Here is a 21,167-nt window from a genome sequence, read left to right on the forward strand (position 1 = left end):
CAGGGCCGCGGATTTTCCTTCGCGGAAGGCATTCCGACCAAGCAGATTTTCTTTTTGAAGCCACCCCGAGAGAGCGACCGCCGCCACAAAAGGCGGGCCGAACTAATGGAAATGGGCATTGCACACTTTTGCGTTTCATGTTGTTGTTGCTTTTCCACAACGAGACACACACTTCAAATAGGTGCTTTCTCCAAGATCACAGCTATGAGAGAAAAAATGGAGTGAAATGCGACCTTTTCAACGTTACACTTCGTCCTTCACGCCACACTACAGCCAGCTGCTGCGCTGCTTTTCCTTCAGCTGACGCGCCAGGTCTTGGAACGTCAGGGCGTTCTGGGCGAGTTCGGCGGAGCGGTTCTCAACCTCGTTGAGCCGCTCGCCGCGCTCCTGCAACTTGCGCACGTTCTCACTCATCATACGACGTGCCTCCGTGAGACTCACGTTCTGGCTTTCTGCAATGGCCTTCAGCTGCACATACCGGCCACCCCGCTCCTCAGCAGGAGCGCTGCCTGACAGAGCCGGCGCTGGAAGCGGTGCCGCTGCCGTGGTGGTGCCGCCGGGCCGCGCTGCTGCAGTCGGCGGTGCGGAGACGGAGGCGCTCGTGTTGCTAGTGCGAGAGCCGAGAAGCTCATGGCGCTCTGCTTCCGGGTTCGCCTGCGCCGGACGAGCTGCGGCAGCGCTGACTGAAGGAGGCGGCGCAGGAGCGCTTCCGCTTGGTGGTAGCGACGCCGCCGCTTTGGTCGCACGCAACGTCTCGGACTCGAGCTTGAGGGCGATGTCCTCCCACGGCAGCGTCATGAGCCGCTTGAAGAAGCCGGTCTCCTGCTTCAGTGTTGGCGCCGGCGGAAGATATCGGCCGTAGCCGCGGAACGTGCTGGGTGTGAAGTGATAGCGTGGGTCTTGAAAGCAGGGGTGCTTGCGCACGCTACTCTCCTTCGACGCACCCAAATTCGCCTCCACAAAGAAGTGGCCCACCACGCCGCTGTTCGAGCCGAGGAAGTAGAGGTGCAGCACGTTGTCGATCTCCACCAGCAGCACCTGGACATTTTCCTCACCGACAAAGTCCAGTGTTGCGTACGGCTGCATCATCGGCTTCGCGGACCGGCTGTCGAGGATGTTCACCCACCGCCACCCGTTCGCATCGCGCGTCACAACGATGAGCGCGCCGCGGCCGTGGTAGACGCTGAAGTGCTCCAGGCGACGCGCCGGGTCGAGCCGGCAGACAGCCGCAGGCACGGCATCAGCCGCGGAGCTGCTCTTCGCTAAAGTTGACGAGTTGGCTGCGGGGAAAAAGCCCGACACCTGCACCACCGCAATCTCGTGCGGCCCCACAAAGGCGAGCGCCGGGGAAATGCGGTCGTTGGCGGAGGTGTCGCGGCTGATCTCGTAGTTGCGCATCTCGCCGGCGTCGGTGTCGTAGGCAAGGTTCGCCTTTCCACACGTCCAGCTCGTCTTGGCGTTCATGATGCTGCCCTGGAGCGGGCTGCTGCCCGTCGCGGCTGTCGTACCGCCCACGACGATGGACCACTCCAGCGCGTTGCCGGTCACCTGCGAGTGCACCACAATCTGCCGCGTTGCGGCGACAGCCGGCGGCAGCGCCACCCATTCCTCTTCAACGCTCTGGCGGTAGCACCAGCACAGTGCCGCCGACTGCGTAACGCCGAAAGCCAGCGAGAGGGAGAAGAGCGCGGAGCCGATGGCATCGCAGAAGGTGAGGCTGCCATACTCCCCAGCAGTCTGCATCGCCGCCGCGACAGAGAGCGTCACGTCGAACGTCTTCACATCGCCAGACAGGTTCGGCAGCGGAGGCTGGGCAGCGGCCGTCACCACCAGCCGCGTCGCCGCCGCTGCGTAGTCCGGGTGAGAGTAGGTGATCATGCGCATGTCGCTCAAGTTCCACAGCAGAAAGCCCTTCTGATCCTTGAAGAGGCAGGCAAGGCAGAGCAGCCCAGTGAGGTTCGTGGTGGCGGCGTTGCCGGCGTTCGCCATCCAAAACGCATCGAGGGAGGCGATGGTGGCGCCAACGGGCAGCAGGCCGGCGGGCACCTGCAGCATGTACGGCCGCCCGTCATCGCCTTTGCCGGCGAGGTCCACCAGCGCGACAGAAGAGTCCTCCAGCAGAAGCAGCAGGCACTTGCCATCCTTGAAGACGGACACCTTGCTCGTCACCCTCGACGGCTCAAGCCGCGCGTTGACGAGCACGGCTTGCTGGACCATGCGTCTCTTCGGCTCTCCTGGGCCGTCGAGCTGCAGCGAGGCTCGGTCCAGGTCGAGTGCCAGCGAGCCGGTGTTGCGACGGATGTCGTGCTTCATGACGGTCACGATGGACTCGGTGCTGTACACGCGAAGAATAATTTCCGTCGGCAGAAAAACGGAGCGGAGGGAGGGCAGCGCCGCCTCCAGCACCAGCGCCTCCGGGTCTTGGCCGATCGCCAGCGTTGACCATGGCACGCAGTTCACCAGCGCACGCGAGCTCACGCTGAAGGCCTCGTTCGACTGCGGCGAGAGGCAGACCGCCTGCGCGGCGTCGGTGACGGTCACCATCACGCTCTGCCGCCACAGTTGCGCGACATCGGAGCTGGTCTCCTCCCGCGCTTCCACGTCCGGTAACGCGTGACGCAACAGCGTGTCGCCGCCACGCAGCATCTTCTCCCAAATGGAAGCGACCGCGGTGCGCTGGGCCTCCTCGGAGACGGCGCGGATTTGGTTCGCAGGCAGGCGCAGCAGCAGCGCGCGCGGGTACCACGGCGCCTGCACGTTGAGCTCGCGCAGCTCGCGGATGCTCTCGATGCCGCCGGTTTGGCGGTTTCGCTTCGCCAGGATGGGGCGGAGGCCGTCTTCGCTGGTGACGAAAAGCGCCTCCAGGTCTACATCGGTCAAGCCACTCGTCCAGTAGTTCGACAAGACGCACGGCTCCACATGGAAGACGTTGAAATAGTTCTCCACCGTGCTTGCCACGCCGGTTCCGGTCGGGCTGCTCGTCTTCTTGGTCCGCGCCGCCTCCACGCCGTGCTGCGCGGTGTACGCGTTCAGGTGAGCAATAATGGCGTCCTGCCGCATCACCTGCTTGTCGTCGAGGCGGACCACCACCTCCAATATGTCGCGCTGGCCATGCAACAGGAGGTACATCTGGCTGTGCTTGTCGTTGGTGGCGCGGAAGCTGTCATCGAGCGCGGTGCGAGCCATGTTTAGGCCAACGCGGTACTCGTTGTATGCAAACGCGTCCTCCATCCCACCACCAGGGACGCTCGGCACCCCCTGCGTGATCTGCTGGGTGAGGTCCACCACCCAGTACAGGTCGGCCACCTTGTCCCGGCGCTTTTTGCTCTCGTTCCACAGCAACACCTTCGTGCAGCGCATGGTGACGGCGGCGACGTAGACCCCACCGGGGGTGACTCGGCACGTCGCGAGCAGCGCATCCGGCTGGTCGGCGATGGTGCGCGCGTCGAAGAAGCAGCTGAGACGGTTTTCGTCGACGTACCACTTGCACACGCCCGGCACGCCCGCCACCACCCCGATGAGGGCATTGGGGTTGTTTGGATACGAGTCAATAGACAGCAAGGAGCCACCGGCAAAAAACTTCGAGCGGCTGGCAGGCGTGGTGTCGAGAACCGCACCCGGCGCTGCGCAAAACGGGAGGCAGAAGTTCAGCACATTGGTTTCCAGCGCTGTCCAGCGCAGCTGCGGCCGCACCTCGGGGCTGTTCGACACAGGGTCAAGCCGGAAGTACGAGACCCACCCGTCCTTCCGACCCACCACCCCGCAGGTCAGTCCCTGGGCGACGTGCAGGCAGGTGAACTGCGCACCGGGGCCAGCGCAGCGAAGTGCACTGTCGCCGTCGCCACTCACGCCAGCGCTGTAGTCCATGCAGAGAAGAGTCTCGGGGCAGAGCGCCAGGAAACTCGTGGTGCCGGTGTAGACAAAGGCATCTAACCAGTGCATCCCACGCGGCAGCGGCAGCAGCTCGCGGCACATTTCTCTCCCGAGCACCAGCACGTCAGCGTCGTCGCCGATGCAGACGAGCACGCCGAGGATGGCGTCATACTTGCAGATGTGGTAGTCGGACATGACGACGGCGCTCTTGCCACTTACGCGGAAGGGGTAGACCTTGCCGCTGGCTGCGTCCCCTTCCTGCGTCTGTGCGGTCCGGCCAAACATTTTTGTTGCGTGTGTGTGTGTGTGTGTATAGTGCGTTTGTGCTATGGGGAGCACGGGGTTTATTTTTCCTTTTGACGAGCGATGAAACAAATGAAGGAAAGAAAAGCGATGGATGAATATGACCGATTGCGTATAGAAGAGCTACGTAAGAAGCGCATGTAAACATAAATAAATATAGATAAGGCGATAGACTCAGAGGTGCGCAAATGAACGACGGAAAACAAAGGTAAAAGAAAACACTGCTTACACAAATAATTATTATAATAGAAACAGTTTCAATGAAAGCGGCGCCAATCAGAAGGTGGGAGAACGCCAATAGTAATAAAACCGTGCAAAAAAACGGGCTAGCCGCACGCAGGACAGGAAAAGTAAAAAGAGAGGACAGAGAATTTCAATTCCTTGTCGAATGCCGTGCTTCCCTGGCCGCTGTCGTTGCGCTTTAACAGCGGAAGTTGTATGGAGAAAAGAAGAAAAATGGAAAACAGAAGAATCTGCGGCTAAACGACAGTGATGTGAACAGGCAAAGATGCCGCTTTTTTTTTGCGAACGAAGCGGAGGGATCAAAGTTTGAGGGGGGAAAAACACCAAAAGCTGCTTTTGCGCTCAAGAACCGTGTTTCAAAGCGGGTACAAGGTGTAGGTGAGAATGGAGAGACAGGCGCAACAACAACGAAACAGTTTTCTTTTCCTTTCTTCTTTTTGGAGAAATGATGAACGCGGTGGCTAACAAAACGCTGCCTTTCATGTTTTCCAAGCTTCCACGCACAGACGTTGTGGAGAGCGGTCAGGATGACAGATGCGTACGGCACGGATAAGGAAACCGCAAAAGTGGTTTCCCTCTCGTTGAGTTGAGGGTGGTGGCTTTCTTCATGATTTGCCGCTCCCAAGCAGCACACAAAGGCCGACGGCGGAGGAGCATAAGAGCATTAGCGATGAAAGAGCGACGAAGATACGCGAGTAGAAAAAACAACAGCAACACCAAAGTGTTCTGAATAGCAGCTCAAGCTTAACAGAAAGAGAAAAAAAAATACCACTAACCTTCGTCATCTCAACGCCTTGAAGCTGTGCCCACGTGCGTATCCCCCTCCCCCTTCTATTGCTTTTCTGCCGGCGGAGGAGCCAACGCGAAGGTGGCATAAAGAGTCATCCCCACCACCAAAGACAGAACTGAAAAGAAGGCCAAGCGCATTTGTCGCACGCGGGAGATGCGGTACGAGTCCGCGGAGCGCTTCGCCTCCATCAAAAAATGGTGTCGCTCCATCGAGGAAGTAAGGAATTGGGCCTGGGGTGTAGTACGCCCGTCCTCCATGCCGAAAACGGAGACCGCAGTCGCCCCGCTGCGCCGTGCAGCCGCCAAATCATTTTCTAGTCTCTCGATTCTGTCCTTGTACTGCGCCACACGCGTGTTTGCCTCTTCCTTGGCCTTCATAAACTCGATGCGCGCCGCGCTGATTTCCTGTGCCTGCGCCTGCTGACGACGCAGGGCCACTTCACGGGCGGTGAGCTCGTTCTCTAAAACTTCAATGCGACTGTGCAGGCTTTGTATTGTTTGTCGCTGCGTGGCCACCACAGAGGACAGCTGCGCCGCGTCGTCTTCGCCCTCGCCGCCCGTGCCGTCGCCGGCGGCTTCGTTGTGGGCGAACAGCTGGGCCGCAGTGGCAGCTGCTGCCGCCGTTCCTAAGCCGCGTTCGGCTTCGCTGCGTTGCAGCTGCGTGAGCTGCTGTTGTACGCGGAGCGTCTCTTCCTCCTCCCGCCGCAGCATCGCGCGAAGCCTCTGCCGCTCCTTCTCCGCGTCGAGCAGGTCGTCCTCGCGCGAGGCGAGTAGCTGCTCACTGCGCAGCAGCTCCGCACTTGTCTGGTCCACCTTGGCCTGCAGCTGCCGGTTTTCGGTTTGCGCGTCGTGTAGCGTCATCTCCATCTCACGCAGCTCCCCGTGCGCGGCCTCCATGGCTGCCTGAACAGACTGCAGAGACGCGCGAGCAGATTGCAGTTCACGGTCCTTCGCTTGCATGCGCTCTTCCTGCTCCCGTTCCTGCGTCTCGAGCAACTCCTTCGCGACACGCTGGGAGGACTGCTCCATGGACGCCTTTTGCACTTGCGCGCGGGCCGTCTCTACCTCGCGCCGCAGCGCGGCTTCCTTTTCCGCAAACTCGGCCGCCTCCTTCTTGAGGTCAGCCATGTGGGACGCCTTCAACGCCGACTCATGCTCCTTGAACTGCTCCACCTCCATCCGCAGCGTCTGCAGATCCTGCGTGTGCTCCTCCGACTGCTGTTGATGGGCGGAGTCGCGCAGTTGCAGTTGCGTGCGAAGCTCGTCGACTTCGGCCTGGCGAACGGCCAGCTGCGCCTGTGCCTGCAGAAGCCGCGCGTTTACATCGACATTCTCAACAGGTGCCGCTTTCTTTTCATCGATTTCTACGCTTTCCTCGTCCTCTTTGCCCTCCTTCTGTTCGCCCGCATCGGGGCTGCCGGCGGACTCCGCGATGGGCGTCGACGATGCTCGGCCGAAGTGCGCAATCTGCGAAGCGAGCGCCGCCAAATCCTCTCGCTTCGACTTCTCTGTCGCCATTCGCGCCTCCTCCGCCTCGCGCTGCCGCTGATACGCCTTCTCCGCAGCGGCCATCGACTCCGTCAGCTTCTTCTGCAGCTCCCCGATTTGCCGCTTCAGTCCGGTGACGTAAACCTCGTCCAACGACCCGGCTGTCCCAGTAAGCCGCAGCTCCTCCAGCATGTGTTTGTCTTGCAGCGCTTGCTGTTTGTACTGACGCGCGACGTGCTCCATGCGTAGCTGGTAAGCGTCATATTCGGATCGCAGCTTGTGCGAGTCCGCGAGCAGCTCGTCGTACCGCTTCTTTTGAAGTTGCAGGCTATGCCGCAGCTGAAGGGTGGACGCGTCTTCGCTGGTGGTAGCCGCGGGGATTAGACGACTCGCTTCCGCGGAGTGCGTTGCGGCGCTTTCTTTTAAGGTGGTGGAGGTGGAGAGGGGCGTGCAACTCACGACTCTCCGTTGCTTTTGCGGGTGTTGCTGAGGCATCGGCATCGGTGCTGCGCTTCGCGTTACTGGAGAACGCATTCGACATCACACCCGAAAAAGCGGAGACGAAGTCGGTGGAGGCGAAGGCAGAGGTGGTAGGCACATCGGACACGTTCTCCTCGCCGAGGTCCATAATTTGCTGGAAGATGCCGTCCATGACGACGGTGCGATGCTACTTTATTTAATGGTAGTGGTTCTTCACTATACGGCCACGGCACCACGTTGTGCTGAAAACGCAAGAAAAAGAGGGAAAAGGAAGCGTGCCGCTTTGCGCCTCGTTTTGATCTGCACGGCGTTATTTCCCTTCAATGACACGGGGAAACCAAATAGTAATATATATATATTAAAGTGTTTGATGGGGCTTTCAAGGGTACCGCCGTGTATTACAGACGGCGAGGGATGGCACCAAGGCAAAGTAAAAGCGCTGAAGCAGACTTAAGAGGCACGAGGAGATGCGAAGCTATTCGACAGCGAGAGGTCAGCGGTGCAAAAAAAAAAGGGGGGCGCGGCCAGTCAGCGACTGCTTTGTTGTTGATCGAACAAAGCGCCTCGCCATCCGTCGAGATACCCAAGCACCTGTCCGTTTGCCGAGAACAGCTTCACAGTGGGAACGGCAAACCTACACTTGTGGTAGTCATGTGCGACGTTGTCAGTTTCGGCCGAGCGTTTTCTCTCGATTCGCAGGCAAAATTGCCTCTCGTCGACAGCGAATGCGCGGCTACTTTAATTCCTTTTTTTATTCTATTTTCCTTGGTTAGGCAAGCAGCAAAAGAATGCAGCAGCAAAGCGCTCGCTTCTCGATCACAGCAAGCTGAAGCAGTAGCAGAGGAAGAAAAAAAAAAACAATACAATACCAACAGCAATCATACTGTCGCCATGACCGTCAACGTCCCTCGGTAGCTGGCACCACAAGAAAAGGAGTTACGTAGTCGCAGAGCGTCGCAACAAACGGTCGGAAGGCCGCTGCCGGACGCACCTCCACCGCCAGCATGTGCTCCCCTGTGGCCGTCACGCAGAGGTCGGTAAACCAGATGGAGGCGCGTATGATCCCGGAGGAGAGCCGCATCACGTTCACCGATCCCAACGGCAGCGGAGGTGCACTCGCAACGTGTGGCGAGGGAGCTGGGTGCGTGCCAAAGACGGGCCCTTCCTCTCGCCTCCGCACGGGTGTAGTCTCCTTCGTGTACACCGCACAGGAAGCCGGCGTGTGCGGGAGGGTGACCTTGCACGTGCCGTGCAACTGCGAACAAACGGGACGCGTCAGGAACCAGGAAACGGCCTCGTAGCCGCAGAAGAAACAGCGTCTCTCTCGGGTGCTGCTGCTGCTGGTGTCTCCGTCGTGTCCCACGTCTCGAGCCAGCGTGGTGCGTGGACAGGTGTCGTCGTCGCGGCAGAGTTCGTCCAAGACAATCTGGATGGGTGCGAGACAGGTGCCAGGTGTAACGCGGCTTTCCTGCGGTGTCCACCAATGCTTCAGCGACACGCCACGCAACGCAGCACCGATGGGCAGCGAGGTATGCACAAAGGATAGGGGTACCCCAAGCAGTGGAGCGAAGTAGGCCACAATCTTCGCGCTCTCATGGCATGGTTGCGCACCGCCGGTAACGATGCCCAGTTCATAGTCGGAGGTGCTTGTGCGATGGACATATACACCGGAGATGTCCAATGCTGCGGGCGTGGGGCACGTCGCGCCCGCATCAGCACGCGTTGATCGTGCAGAGTCCGCCCAAGCAGCTGGAAAGCAACGGGAAATGAAATCAAACTTCGCTGCGTCACTCGGCACGGCAGACGTGCCGGCATCCCTGTCCGTCGTCGCTGGTTCCTGCATTTGCGGTGGCTCTTTTGATCGTCTGGAACTCAAAATCCACCGGCTGACGCATCGCACCAAAGTCATCCAGCACTCGAGAACGTCTGCAACGTTGATAAGGCTGGTGCGATAACACCGCGTGAATCGCGTGTACTCGGCCTTGGACGAGAACATGGAGATGTATCCCCCAATTGGAAGCGTCAGCAAGTTTAACTTGGTGAGAGTCTGCCGCTGCTTTCCAGTGAGTTGCTGTGGAGGCGCCTCGGCAGAGTTCTGTGCGGACAAGTCCGGCAGCCTCCAGCGCTCCGTTCCGCGGCGTCCATTGGCACGTGTGGTTTCCTCTCCAGAACAAGCAGAAGAAGAAGAAGAATTCAAAATGCCGTCTGCGACATCTGGCGTTATCGTGCGGTGAAGCACAGAAAACCCGTGTCTGGCAGCATCTGCTTGAGACGGCGCTCGAGTCTTTTCGATTTCGACACAGCTGTACTCCTCTCGCTGACTCTGCACCGCCGTCGCGTCACTCTGTGCGAACGCGCTTTCTCCATTACACGCGGTGTATGAGCGCTGCATATCTGGAGGGCAGCACTGTGTGTGGCAGTACACGGAGAAGAGCATGTCTAGCACCGTCGCCGGCCTTTGATGGGACACCACAAGCTCCGACGCATTCGCGTGGGCGTGCCAGTAAAACGTGCATTGTGCGGGGTGTGCGTCGTCAAAACGAGCCTGGCGGCCATTCCCACGTTTGGCAGCAGAGGGATACATGCTGAGGAAAGGCCACTCGTCGTCTGAGCAGAGTCAAGAGTGAATTCCCGCCAGTGTAGGAATGTGTTTGGGGGGAGTGCGCGATGAACCGGACAGCCCCGTCCGAAGCAGGGTAGCTAAAAGGTTGTGGCCGCCTCCGCAACAGCTTTTCCTTGCGCAGCTGCGTAGCGCCTCTTACTCTGAAGAGGCTCGGATTCGTCAGTGCAGCTTCCACCTAAACAGGTCTTCGGATTTAAGCGAGGCAACACAGAGAGAGAGAGAAGAAGAAAAAAGGTACGTCTTAGAGAACGATGAGAGCAGCGATTCCAAAGTTCAACTCAGGAGAAGACGTTAGCAACCAGCAAGAGAAGGGGAGAGTGAAGAAAAAAAAGTTGAGGAACGCAGCACGACGCCGCTCGTGCATGACTACCGTCTTCTTTGCGTACGTCATGTGATGCGTTGCACGCGCGCCGCTGTCCCTTCAGCAGCAGAAAGAAAAACTGCACACCCAATTATGTTGCCGCCTTCGTCGGGTACGTCAGCCCCTACCAACACGTGCCTTTGAATAAAGTGCACATGAAAGAGGTCACGCAGGCGCGTCGTTTAAACGCACTGACTCGAACACGCGAGAGAAAAGTATGTATCGGCGAGCCGTTCTTTTTGTATGAGGAACAAAGGGAGGGGAACGACAAGGAGCACAGCGGCGTAGTTGCAGTTTGCCCCTTCGTGCCGTATACACAACGTCAAATAAGTTTTTTTTGATTTCCTTTTCTCTTTTACAGTTATGAGTCCATAGTTTATTACGTCCATAAACAACGTTTTAAGAAAAGCCTTAACAACTCCAAAGCACAGACAAGTGAACTCCAACGACGGTGTGATAGATCCACAGCGGCATCGATTGGTGTTGCTTTCCTTCGTCGCGCAACAGCGCAATTTCATGCTGGTCCTCATCCACACACACACTCACACACTCACACACCAAATATATATATATAAACCAAAGCATTACTTCTTACCTGAGAAGTCATATTTGTGGAGCCTACCAACTGCGGTTTCCGCATCGGTGCTCCCCAACTGCACAGATTCAGGTAAAGAAGAATCACACCAAACGAATCCGCTCAACAGAAAGCCAAAAAAAAGCCGAAACACAACAAACCGAAGTGCGCCTCAGACCAAGAGAGGTCAGTCTATTGTGGTCTCATCACACCGAACCACCACCTTAGGGGTCACGAGAGCGCTGGAAAAGAAACGAAAAGGAATTCCTCGGCAACGATCCCGTGCATTGCTTTTTCTTCTTCTTCCCCTTTCGATCGCCTCCCCACCCGGTATGAGTCAACGTCACTTCTTCTTCATACCTGACATATGATCTGCAAACCGCTGCCACTTCGTTGAGCACGCACACAACAGGGAGTTACGCCGCACTATTGTACTACACACGGGACTCGCGCTCCTTGTTGCCGTCCTTGTTATTCTCGCTGCGGTTGTCCTTGTTACCGTACTGCACGTGCGCGTTGTGGATTAACGCCGACACGTCGGTGAAGCGAATCACATCGTGCGCGGCGCTCGCCTGCGGGAAGTTGAAGCGGTTGCGCTGGAAAACGACGCTGCCGCTGTCGTACGAAATCACCTTCATCTCACGGTCCTCAGACTCCTTGATGGCGTTCTGCACGATCTTCTGCACCTGGTCCGGCGACACGGCGAGGTAGGTGGCTAGCTTCTCTGTGGGGATTGTCTCCATCGTCGTGCTGATGGTCTCTAAGATGCTGGTGCGCACGCGAGACTCAAAGTGGAAGGATTCAGGCAGGTGCTCCTTGACGGAGCTCCACTGAGCCCAGAACTTCTGAAAGAGACCGCAGCTAAGCAGGTTCTCCAGCTCGTAGATGTAGTTGAGCTCCTTGTCGACGCTGGGGGAGTCCTGCACGTGGCTCGAGACGAGGCACATGCACGCGGTGAAGTCGCTCGTCTGGAAGCGGGCGAGAGACTGCAGGAGGATGCCGAGCAGAAGAGACTTGTCGGGCTGCTCGCCGCAGGTCGCAAAGGATTTCAGGTAGTGCAGGAACATCGGAAGGTTGTACTTGCCGTCGCTCAGCAGCTGAGCCACCTGAGAGCCGTCGTCACGGGTCATCTTGGAGATCAAGAAGAAAAAAAAAAGCGAAAGAGGGGAGTGAGAGGATCTTTTGCGGATGGAAACTAAAACAAACACGAGCGCACGTGCAAGCGAACTTGATGACTTGCGCCACCGGATGGCAGACAGAAGCAGGCGAAAGAAGGGAGAAAAGAAGAAGGTCAGTATAGTTTGAAAAGGAAGCCATAGGGAGGGCAGCTTTTCTCAAAGCAGCGAACCCCGTCGGCTGAAAGCGCATATGTTGTAGAGACCTCCTTAGCGATGAAATCGGTTCGCGTCACACTCGTCAATGATGGGCCAGAGAGAAAAAAGAAAAGAAGAAGAGGCGATGGAGGCGCTACGCACATTGGCCGATACTTCTAGAAAAAGGGAAGTGCATTCGATGTTATAAGCTTCGCATTCTGCTTTTCTTTTTTGGGGTGTTGTTGCCGCTGTTTCGTCCATTGAATCCGCCATCACCGAAGAAGTGGGCTTGCGTGGCCAAGAAGAGGAAAGAATACGTAGTACAGTCTACAAGAAGAAAAAAAAAGGTAGAAGGGAGGAGGGGGAGGGGGTCAGAAGAGCGAGCAGGTTTACCGCTAATGGATGGTCTACGAGGAAAAGCTTTTCCTAAGAAATCTAGAGCAAACAACAACAAAAACGGCAGCCCCGCCCCCACATCTGCCACACACACACAATACAAATATATGAACCAGCAACAGAAACCGTTTATATCAACACGGCAGAGTGGCAGCCCTTGTCTCCACTGACATCTAACATTACTACACGCACACACACGAAGAAAAAAAGCTGTGAAATCAAAAGCGCCTTCTGAAAGTGGCGGAAGTGCCTCGGGCTGTTTACTGTTACCACAAGTCCGCTGCATTGGCGTAAAGCTCCCGCTGGGGGGCAGCTGCTTGCCGTGTTTGTAGCCAGTTGTCCATGGAGTTGTCAAACAAGTAGGTGACGGGCTTGTATTGGTGTGCATTCACTCCTCCCTGTGCAACATGAGTGCTGCGTGGCCGCCCCGCATACGAATTGCCGTCTCTGTTTTCATCCGCAGAGACGACGGAGGCGGCAGATACCATCGGAGATGGGCCGTATGCGTAAGGAGAGGGCAGGATCGATATCCTCGGCGGGGGATAGTACGAAGACGGAGGAGGTGCGCTGTTGTCGTCGTCGTAGCCTGCGCGGCTGCTGCGGTGGTGGCGCCGTTGGCCCTCGACGTCGTCGTCCGATACGTAGGCGTCAACCAACGACGGAGAGGCCGGCCTCCACGACTCTCTACCGAACTGATTGTGCCGTGTATCTGCAGGCGAGTAAAGTGCAGGCGTGTCATCGCCGGTATCTTCCTCGACGCTGTCTGGCGCAGCTTCCTCCTCCTCGTAAGAGGGCTGAGAAGGTGGTGGCACAGAATGGGAAGCCCACTGCACAGGGGGCAGGCGAGGATAAAACGTGCGTGGCACCAGCGGCGGCAGACCGTTCTCGTAATCGTCCAGCGCAGGATTGTAGAAGTGCACGGACGGCGCGGCATCAGCATCGTCGCAACGTGAAGGTGGCGCCACACCGGCTGAAGGCGCGGAGTTGAAGTACGCTATCCCACCAACTTCGCGGTCTGCCTCGACGTCGTCGCTCTGCCGCAGCGGAGAGGGAACCGGCATCGTGCGAAGGACCCACTCGTAGGGGGGCAGCTGGTCATCGACTTCACGGGGGCCGAAGTCGTTGTAGGGCTCGTACGCGACTCGACCGGTATCTGCAGCAGAGAACGCTGCACCGAAGGCGGGCGAGGGGAATAATGGCGCGTGTCCATCGTCGACCAGCGACGGCCTGTTCCGTGCCGCCTCTGTGTCGTTCACGTTCTCTGGTGTGATGACGGTACTGTCTTCCGGCATAGCGTGGAAGGAGGCGCGAGGAGGGCCGGAGGCGATGACAGCGCTGCCATCGGCATTCGGCAACGGCGCTGCAGACACCACGCGCGAAACGGCGTCGCTTTCGAACTCAATCGATCGGCCGCTGCCGAAGGTGCTGGCAGGGCGGGAGTGCGAACGACCTCGTGCACTCGCTAGCGGGTCTTTTTCTAAAGTGGTCGAGCCTTGCCGCTTCGCGTCGCATTCCTTCGAGGAGGCACTCAGGCTATACTCGTCAAAGCGGCCCTTACGACTGCCAGATTTCACCTCATCCTCGGAAGAGGAACTAACCTTTGAGCGACGATGCTTCTTCCTGTCCTTCTTCTTCGCTTTCGCACCGCTGTGGTCCTTCTTATTCTTCTTGTGCTGACGCCCTTGCGCCTGCGATGAACTTGTCGCCGTCCTCTTGTCGCTCTCGCTGTCTACGCTTTCGATGCTGTCGCTTGACGCTCGGTAGCCAGGTATCTTCTTCGCTTCGTTCCTCTTTAATGGAGGTGGCGCATCTTCCGGTAGTGTGGTGGTCTGGACAGCCTCTTCTAACGGCTTCTCGGGAGGCGACGCCACCACCGAACCCCTGCCTGCCTGATTCGGCACTGGAACCTCGAGGGCTTCTGAGTTTTTGTTAACGGGAGGCGATGTCAGGTCCGTATTGTCCCTTGCCTGCTCCGCTGCTGCCTGCCGCTCCTTCGCTGTTTGGCGCGCGCCTTCCCGCGAGAGGGTGTCCCGATCTTTCGGCTTCTTCTTGATTTTCGAGTTCTCGCACCCCATTTGGAGGTGTTTCGATGTGGGATTTTGTGTGCCGGAAGAAACTGCTTTTTAAAGACGAAGGCGAGTACAACCGATCGAAATTCGAATGAAGCATAACAGCAGCAGCAAAGAAGAAAAGCAGCGGTGATAATTGAATAATCATCAACTGGTGGGAGGCGGCACTGGAATAATTGTATTGTGGAGGGAAGTGTTCGAGTACAAGCACGAAGCTTCCACCTGTTGCGGGCCAGGTATCTTTATGGGAAAAGGAAGGAGAGGGGGGGGGGGGCACTACAATTACAATGGTGATGCTTTTGTGTTTCCTTCTTCAAGCGCTGATGTGCTAGCGCAACACTGAAGGCAGCGCAGACAGTTGAAACGAGCAGAAAGGTGAAGAGGAAGAGGAAAGAAAGGAGGGAAGAGCGAGAGGAAAGAGGGCGACAGATAGGTGTGTGTGTGTGTGTGTGTACGTGCGACATTGGAGCATGAAATTGTCGCATAAGAGAATCGAGAAGGCGGCTGTGGATGTTGCTGAGGTGCCCCGAATAGAGGTCTTCATCACTTCGGTACATCTCGCATTATGTTTTCTCAAGAAGAAAAAAAGAGGGTAGAGCAGTACGACTTCGAAAGCGATGTCTCGGCCCGCAGCCCGCTACCATGCCCGTCGTCGCAGCTCTAGCATGGACCACAGCTCGCGTACAACGAGGTCTCCTGACGTGCACCAACTGCTGAGCACAAGGATCTACGCCCTTTTTCTCTACTGCTCTGGAAAAAAATCTTGCACATCGTTAACTCGTTCATTATGATTACAATAGAGAGAGAATACTGATGTACCGATTTAGTCGACAGAAAAAGAAACTAAAAGCTTTAACGGAGCTCTCTGGGAAATCAAATAGCAAGTCGTGCCTGGAATGCCGATTTCTTTTTTTAGAGATCGGAGAGCATGTTCAGCGGCAAACCTTTGCGGAACCGCGTCTTCAACACAAAATCGCGGGCCAGCTGATAGCTCCTCGCGGGCTCGAGCGGTCCGACGTGGATACTCGCGTCAAACGGATCGCCTGGCACGACATCCCACTGATGAAAACGGAACAGCGGGAACGCCTGTCCGTGAGTCAGCATGCGGATCTGCGTCTCTAATCCAAAGCTGTCCATGGCCGGCACCAGGGCACGGGCACGCACCAGCGTCGTGGCGGCGACGAGCTCCTCGCCCAGCAACGCGCCCCGCCGCTGCTGCAAGATTTCTCCGAGCTGCGGCACGCACTCCGGCGCGCACAAGATCTCAGCCGCCAGCACCGGCTCCATCAGACGAGGTCGGGCACCGAAGAGGGCGTGGCGCAGCGCCGTGCGCGAATTCGACAGCACCACCGCGTCTCTGGTCGAGGCGTCGATGTCCGCGAAGATCAGCTTCGCCCCAACACCGCGCACCACCTCGCCGACGAGAGGTCCGGCGGCCATCGTGGTGCGGAAGGCGGAAATGATGGCGCGCTGATGTGCGTCCTTGAAAGCGTGGTGGGTCTCCTCTGGCAGGGTGTCGTCTATGAGAATGCTCGGACCTTTCGTGGCATCGGGGCCTGCGGCGAGAATGTGCTGCGCGTCCAGCGCGTCAAAGCCGTAGTCGTTGCGTAGCACAGTCCACAGCTTCCGCGTCTGCCGCTGTCCGGCACCGCTCTCCCCCTCCACCGACGGAGGAAACAAGTCGAGCTGCTTGTACTCGACGGCCTGCGTAAACGAACGCGGCAGCGTGCCGCTCACAAAGCCAATCGAATTATTCCGTGTCCCGGTCATCGCCAGCAAACCCGCCGCGTCGTTCACCGTTTCCGAAAACGTAACGAACGGCTGCGAGATGCCCACCGGCGCACCGGCGCACAGGCCGTGCCGCAACTCGTGCAGGGCGGTGTCCAGCTGCAACTCACCAAACCCACTCACCGTGTACTCGCCCGTCTCTTCTTTACGCACGTCCAACCCGGGGGACGTCCGCAGAAGCACGTGGAGACCGTCCTGCACGCTGACTGCCTTGGCGGGGTCGCGCACCTCGACGGCGACGTGCAGCAGCGGCGGCGCCACGCCCAGAGGGTACACCTTCACCTGCTCCACCCACTCCGACGAGATCAGCGGGGCGGCGAAAGAGGAGGATGACGCAATCGGCCCAGCGGCGCCTTCGTCTTCTGCCAGCACCGTCGCCGCTGCACGACCGCCGACCAACACAAAGTGCGATCCTGCGCGAGCTGGAAGGCCGGTGACGTAGACGGTCTGCCCGGCAGTGGCGCGCTGCACGGGGAGAAAGCCGTCCTCCACGGTGCGTAGAAAGATCTCTTGCACCTCCACCTCGTAGTACGGGTCGGCGTCGCTGCTGAACTCGTCAAACGCGATGAGTCGCTGGCGGCTCTTGTCGGCTGTCGAGGCAGACGGGTGATTGCTCGGCCGGCTGTTCGACACCAGGGTACCGTGCGCCACACGCACCACCGCCGCAAGAGTGCTCTTCGTGTCGAAGACGCGCTGCAGCGATGCCACCGCAATGACTAAATCGTCCGCAGGAGGGTGCGAGTGCGCCGCTGATGCTGTTTCGTCGGAAGAGGAAGCACACAAGGCCCCGGCACCGTAGCGCTCCGCCAGCCACTGCGATCGCGCCATCGGTGGCGGCAGCACGCTGAGGAGCGCGTCGAGGGAGTCGCCGGTCGGCGCGCCACAGAAATGCCGAATTGCCTCTTGCGTGGCCGACAGGGGTGATCGCGGCAGCGCTGTCAAGCTGCTGGACAAGGTCTCGCCTCCGTCGCCCGTCACCGCGTGGGCAACAATTTTGTACAGCGGCTCCAGCACGAACTGCACGAAGCTGGGCCTCTGTCTGAAAGTCGTAATCTTGCGAAAGGTCTTCTTCTCGTACGTGATCTGGCCCCAGAACTTCGTGGCGAGGGCGGCCGCGTTGAGGCCAGGGAAGACGGCGGCGTACTTCAGAGCAAACGTTTCGAGGGAAAGGAAGAGGCCCAACCTGGCAGAGGCGAAGCAGACGGTGCCGCGCTCAGGCGAGACGAGGTAGGCGTCGTAGGTGGTGCCGCAGCTGGCAATAACGTTGTTCACCGTGTCCACGACCATGCGCAGCTTTCGATACGCATCCAACGGGGGCAGCTTCAGGTCCACCATGAGGCGGTCCACTTTGGTGAGTACGAGGACCACCGGCAGTTGTTCCTGCACCACGGCGTGGCGGAGCAGCTGCGCGCCGTGATCGCTGAGTGACTCTGCCGCATCGACACAGAAGAGGACAGCGTCCGCCAGCCGCATGCCCGCCGCGGCTTCCCCGATTAAATCGGGATGTCCCGGCGTGTCGATGATCGTGAGCTGCCGCGACGTCGGCTGCAAAGCGGCGCCACCCGCGACGGTAGTGATGACGTGACTCTTCAGCGTCATTTCACGATCCTCCTCATCTTTCCGTTTGTGGTAGGGCTTCTCCGCGAGAAGGATCTCCACCAACGAGGTCTTGCCGTGGTGAAGAGAGCCGACAAGGACGAAGTTACGCATGCGGTCCGGGAGGGAGGCCAAGACGTCCATGTACGTCTGCTGCGTTGAGGTCGGCCGTCGACCGCCTTCGATGAGCAGCGGCGACGCCGATGACGCGGTGGCAGCGCCGTCCTTTCCGGCATGGCGGTTCTCTAAGAGGAATCCCGCTTCTTTGCGGTTTGCGTTGCGCAGGCCAGACGGCTGCACCACTTCATTCTGGTCTACCAGCGGCTGGTGCAGCGCCTGCGTGCCTTCTTCGCCGATAATGAGCTCAACATCATCGCTGAAGTCGGAGCTGGAGTCGGTGTCACCGTTCTGCTGTGGACGTTGGTGGTTGTGACGATGATCAGTGTCTTCCTCCGCTCCGTACGGCTGCGGGGTGACCCCGTTGTCGGAGTCGTGCGCGGATTGCGCCTGCGCGTTCTCCTCGTTGCTGTCAGCGTCACGGTCCGCGGTGGTGCGGTTGCCATTCTCGTCATACCCGAAGTCCATCTTTTCTCCTCTGCTGCTGATTTTTGGTGTTGTTGCTGCTGCTGTTTTCTCCGGGACGACTTTGGTGGGGTATGCCCCGTTATAAGAGCTGTGTGAGCTAATCCAAAAAAACAAAGGTTATGCCGGTATCAGTACTACACTGCTGCGGCTTTCCTTTCTTTAAAATCGCGCTGCACTAATTAGCTCGTTGTTGATTACCTTCTTTTAGTTGGACGGAGAATGTGCGCACAGCAGCCACGGATATCGAGACACACCAACACGTCGATATTATTAGCTGTGACACATCCACACACACACACACACACACACACAGAGAGAGAGAGAGAGAAAACCTCCTTCAATGTCACCTCTATGGTATCGACCCCTCTGTGAGCAGGTAACGCCGTTAATGAAAGCTGGATCTATAAAGGTGGCAAACAAGCGAGAGACGAGGAGGGGGGAGGGGTACGAGGTGCACTAATGATAATAAGAAAGAAGGAGACCACACAAGAAGACAAACACCACGCAACACGAGATGTTTGAAGACGCCACTGTCGAGCACAACTACACACAGTGGAGAGCGACTGCTCGAATACCCATTCATGGTCGTACACCTTCCACTAAGGAACGTTAACTATTGAACGTTGAAAGGGTTTGAATAAGCCAAAAAATGGTCTTACAGAATTCGGTAGGCAAGATAGGTGAAGGACATGTAAACGACGAACAGTCGCAACCAAAGTGAAGCGAGCAAAGCTGAAGGCTGATAAAATGGAGCGAGGTTTTTCAAGCACGCACGCTTGAATTCAGCTAGAAAAAAAACCCACTTACAGCAGACCTGAGAGCGCATCCAAACAGTCTCCTCAACAAGAAAGGAGAGGCGTCGAGAAAGGACACCCCGCGCACTGAAGGGCAACATCACAAAGTCTGCGCTCTTCTGCTCCTTTGTTTCTCAGCAACGAGAACAAACAACAATAGAGAGCAAGACATACCGGATGCAAGCCGCACGCCAACCTCAGCTGTGCTGCGCGTAACGCAATGAGCCATCGGGATTCCGCAACGATGGTGCGGGAGCGTTGGGTGCGTCGTGAAAGGTCATCAATATACGTTGTTCCAACGACACTTGGAACTGACGTTGATCGAGGGAGTCGCGCATCTGCCGGTCGCGGAGCTCCCGCAGCTCTTCTGGCGAGTCCGCCTCTAATCGCATGGCCATGTAGTCCACCATCTGCGCAATATCGGGCCGCTGCTTCTCAATGCGCTCCGTGTGCAAAACAATCATGAGAAGAAATAGAAACCCGCCGAGGAGCCATGCCGCCAGATAGGACTGCGTCTCAGGACGAAAGTTGTACTCCGTGCGCCGCACCTCCCAGTCCAGGCAGGACACCAAACCGAGCCGATTGATGTAGAGCGTGCGGGACAGCCGGTCGTCCTCCAGCACGGCTAAATCCTTGTGCGCTTGGTTGATCAGCTCTCGCTGCGCCGACGCGCTCGAGATGGCGCGATTCCGTCGAAACCCGGAACGGATCTGCTGCAGCAGAAGCATGCGGATGGTGACATTGGGGATGCGGTTGGCAGCCTTGAGGTAGCGTCGGTACAGCAGCGTGACGGCATCGCTCGGCACGAGGGCAGGCATGACTTCAACGCTAAAGCCGGAGAAGAAAACAAAAGGCAAAAACACCCACGCGCTAAGCGCACGACGCCTGTAGAGAAAGCAGAGTTGCTCCTCAGAGACTCCAGTGAAACCAGCGGGTACTTGACAGTTGAAGATAGGTGACGACCGGACACACAAAACCAGAAATGTAGACGAACAACGACGATATCACTACTTGTAAAAATGTGAAGATCGTGTCAAGCGACACAATGAATTCCAAAGCGAGAAATTAACGAGCGGCAGAAGAGCTCCGAATACATAGAAAGTGAAAGCTAGACAAAATAAGAGGAATGATGCTAAAACGGAATGTCTGCGGCAATACTGCGCAGGCAACTTCTGGAAGGAGAATATATATATATATATATATGGTTCGGTTCAGCAGAAACCCGCTGATATTCCTCTGCGGCTGTGGACGCTGCCCCAATGGCCGACTTCTACAACTACTAACACCCCTTTAGCGCCTTCTTTTGTGGAGGCCCGTCACGCAAGAGAAATCAAAGATCGGATGAAGCCAGGGGAGTTACTTGAAAGAGGAATTCGGAGGTGAGCCAGAAAAAAAAACCGAGACATCCATTTCTCCTTTTCGGAGCCTTGACAGGTCCGCCGTAGCACACGCAGGTGTTTGTCTCCGTAACGGTTGAGCTGCGTTTCCTCTGAGCTGGGGAGGAACAGCGACCTGCTCCGCATGAGAAGAACGGTTGCATCGAAGAAGAATAAGTTACCCTGCGAGCAGCGACGGTGTGCATGAGGAACACGCCGGTCAACCTTCTGTGCTATTCACATTTGCAAATCAGAATTACAGTCGATAGCTTTCTAGCAAACAAAAAGAGTGAAAAAGAAAGGAGTAGAGAGAGGCGTGAACACATAAAACTGGAAAATAGAGTTGAAATCATCGTGCAACAAGAACAACAAAAGAACGGTGGCGTCCCGCCGTCAACATAGAATTTAGAGCAACTCGCGTCCAAACTGTGCCAAATAATAATAATAATCTTACAACGCAACTACGGCACCAATAAAACACCTTTTTATGCACGCACACGCACATCTCACAGGCGT

At 57.4% G+C, this 21,167-nt stretch overlaps 7 protein-coding genes across 7 annotated transcripts; all 7 read right to left on the minus strand.

The window, feature by feature from the left end:
* Positions 1-267: 267 nt before the first annotated feature.
* On the minus strand, positions 268-4,750 carry ABB37_01277 (putative R-SNARE protein; the record flags this gene model as incomplete). Its single annotated transcript, XM_015797714.1, has 1 exon — positions 268-4,750. The coding sequence occupies exon 1, from the start codon at positions 4,156-4,158 to the stop codon at positions 268-270; it is 3,891 nt and encodes a 1,296-aa protein (XP_015663234.1). The 5' UTR covers positions 4,159-4,750.
* Positions 4,751-5,250: 500 nt separating this feature from the next.
* Positions 5,251-7,197, minus strand: ABB37_01278 (hypothetical protein; the record flags this gene model as incomplete). Its single annotated transcript, XM_015797715.1, has 1 exon — positions 5,251-7,197. The coding sequence occupies one exon, from the start codon at positions 7,195-7,197 to the stop codon at positions 5,251-5,253; it is 1,947 nt and encodes a 648-aa protein (XP_015663235.1).
* An 877-nt stretch (positions 7,198-8,074) lies between these two features.
* ABB37_01279 (hypothetical protein) lies at positions 8,075-10,040 on the minus strand (the record flags this gene model as incomplete). The annotated part of the gene is made up of 1 exon (XM_015797716.1): positions 8,075-10,040. The coding sequence occupies exon 1, from the start codon at positions 9,758-9,760 to the stop codon at positions 8,075-8,077; it is 1,686 nt and encodes a 561-aa protein (XP_015663236.1). The 5' UTR covers positions 9,761-10,040.
* Positions 10,041-11,168: 1,128 nt separating this feature from the next.
* Positions 11,169-11,970, minus strand: ABB37_01280 (hypothetical protein; the record flags this gene model as incomplete). Its single annotated transcript, XM_015797717.1, has 1 exon — positions 11,169-11,970. The coding sequence occupies exon 1, from the start codon at positions 11,862-11,864 to the stop codon at positions 11,169-11,171; it is 696 nt and encodes a 231-aa protein (XP_015663237.1). The 5' UTR covers positions 11,865-11,970.
* Positions 11,971-12,709: 739 nt separating this feature from the next.
* Positions 12,710-14,852, minus strand: ABB37_01281 (hypothetical protein; the record flags this gene model as incomplete). The annotated part of the gene is made up of 1 exon (XM_015797718.1): positions 12,710-14,852. Exon 1 carries the CDS (start codon positions 14,516-14,518, stop codon positions 12,710-12,712), a length of 1,809 nt encoding a protein of 602 aa, XP_015663238.1. The 5' UTR covers positions 14,519-14,852.
* Positions 14,853-15,424: 572 nt separating this feature from the next.
* On the minus strand, positions 15,425-18,481 carry ABB37_01282 (small nuclear ribonucleoprotein component-like protein; the record flags this gene model as incomplete). The annotated part of the gene is made up of 1 exon (XM_015797719.1): positions 15,425-18,481. The coding sequence occupies one exon, from the start codon at positions 18,479-18,481 to the stop codon at positions 15,425-15,427; it is 3,057 nt and encodes a 1,018-aa protein (XP_015663239.1).
* Positions 18,482-19,472: 991 nt separating this feature from the next.
* On the minus strand, positions 19,473-20,093 carry ABB37_01283 (putative mitochondrial hypothetical protein; the record flags this gene model as incomplete). The annotated part of the gene is made up of 1 exon (XM_015797720.1): positions 19,473-20,093. One exon carries the CDS (start codon positions 20,091-20,093, stop codon positions 19,473-19,475), a length of 621 nt encoding a protein of 206 aa, XP_015663240.1.
* Positions 20,094-21,167: the final 1,074 nt, after the last annotated feature.

Source organism: Leptomonas pyrrhocoris (genome assembly GCF_001293395.1).
Source record: "Leptomonas pyrrhocoris isolate H10 chromosome Unknown, whole genome shotgun sequence".
Classification (NCBI taxonomy): domain Eukaryota; phylum Euglenozoa; class Kinetoplastea; order Trypanosomatida; family Trypanosomatidae; genus Leptomonas; species Leptomonas pyrrhocoris.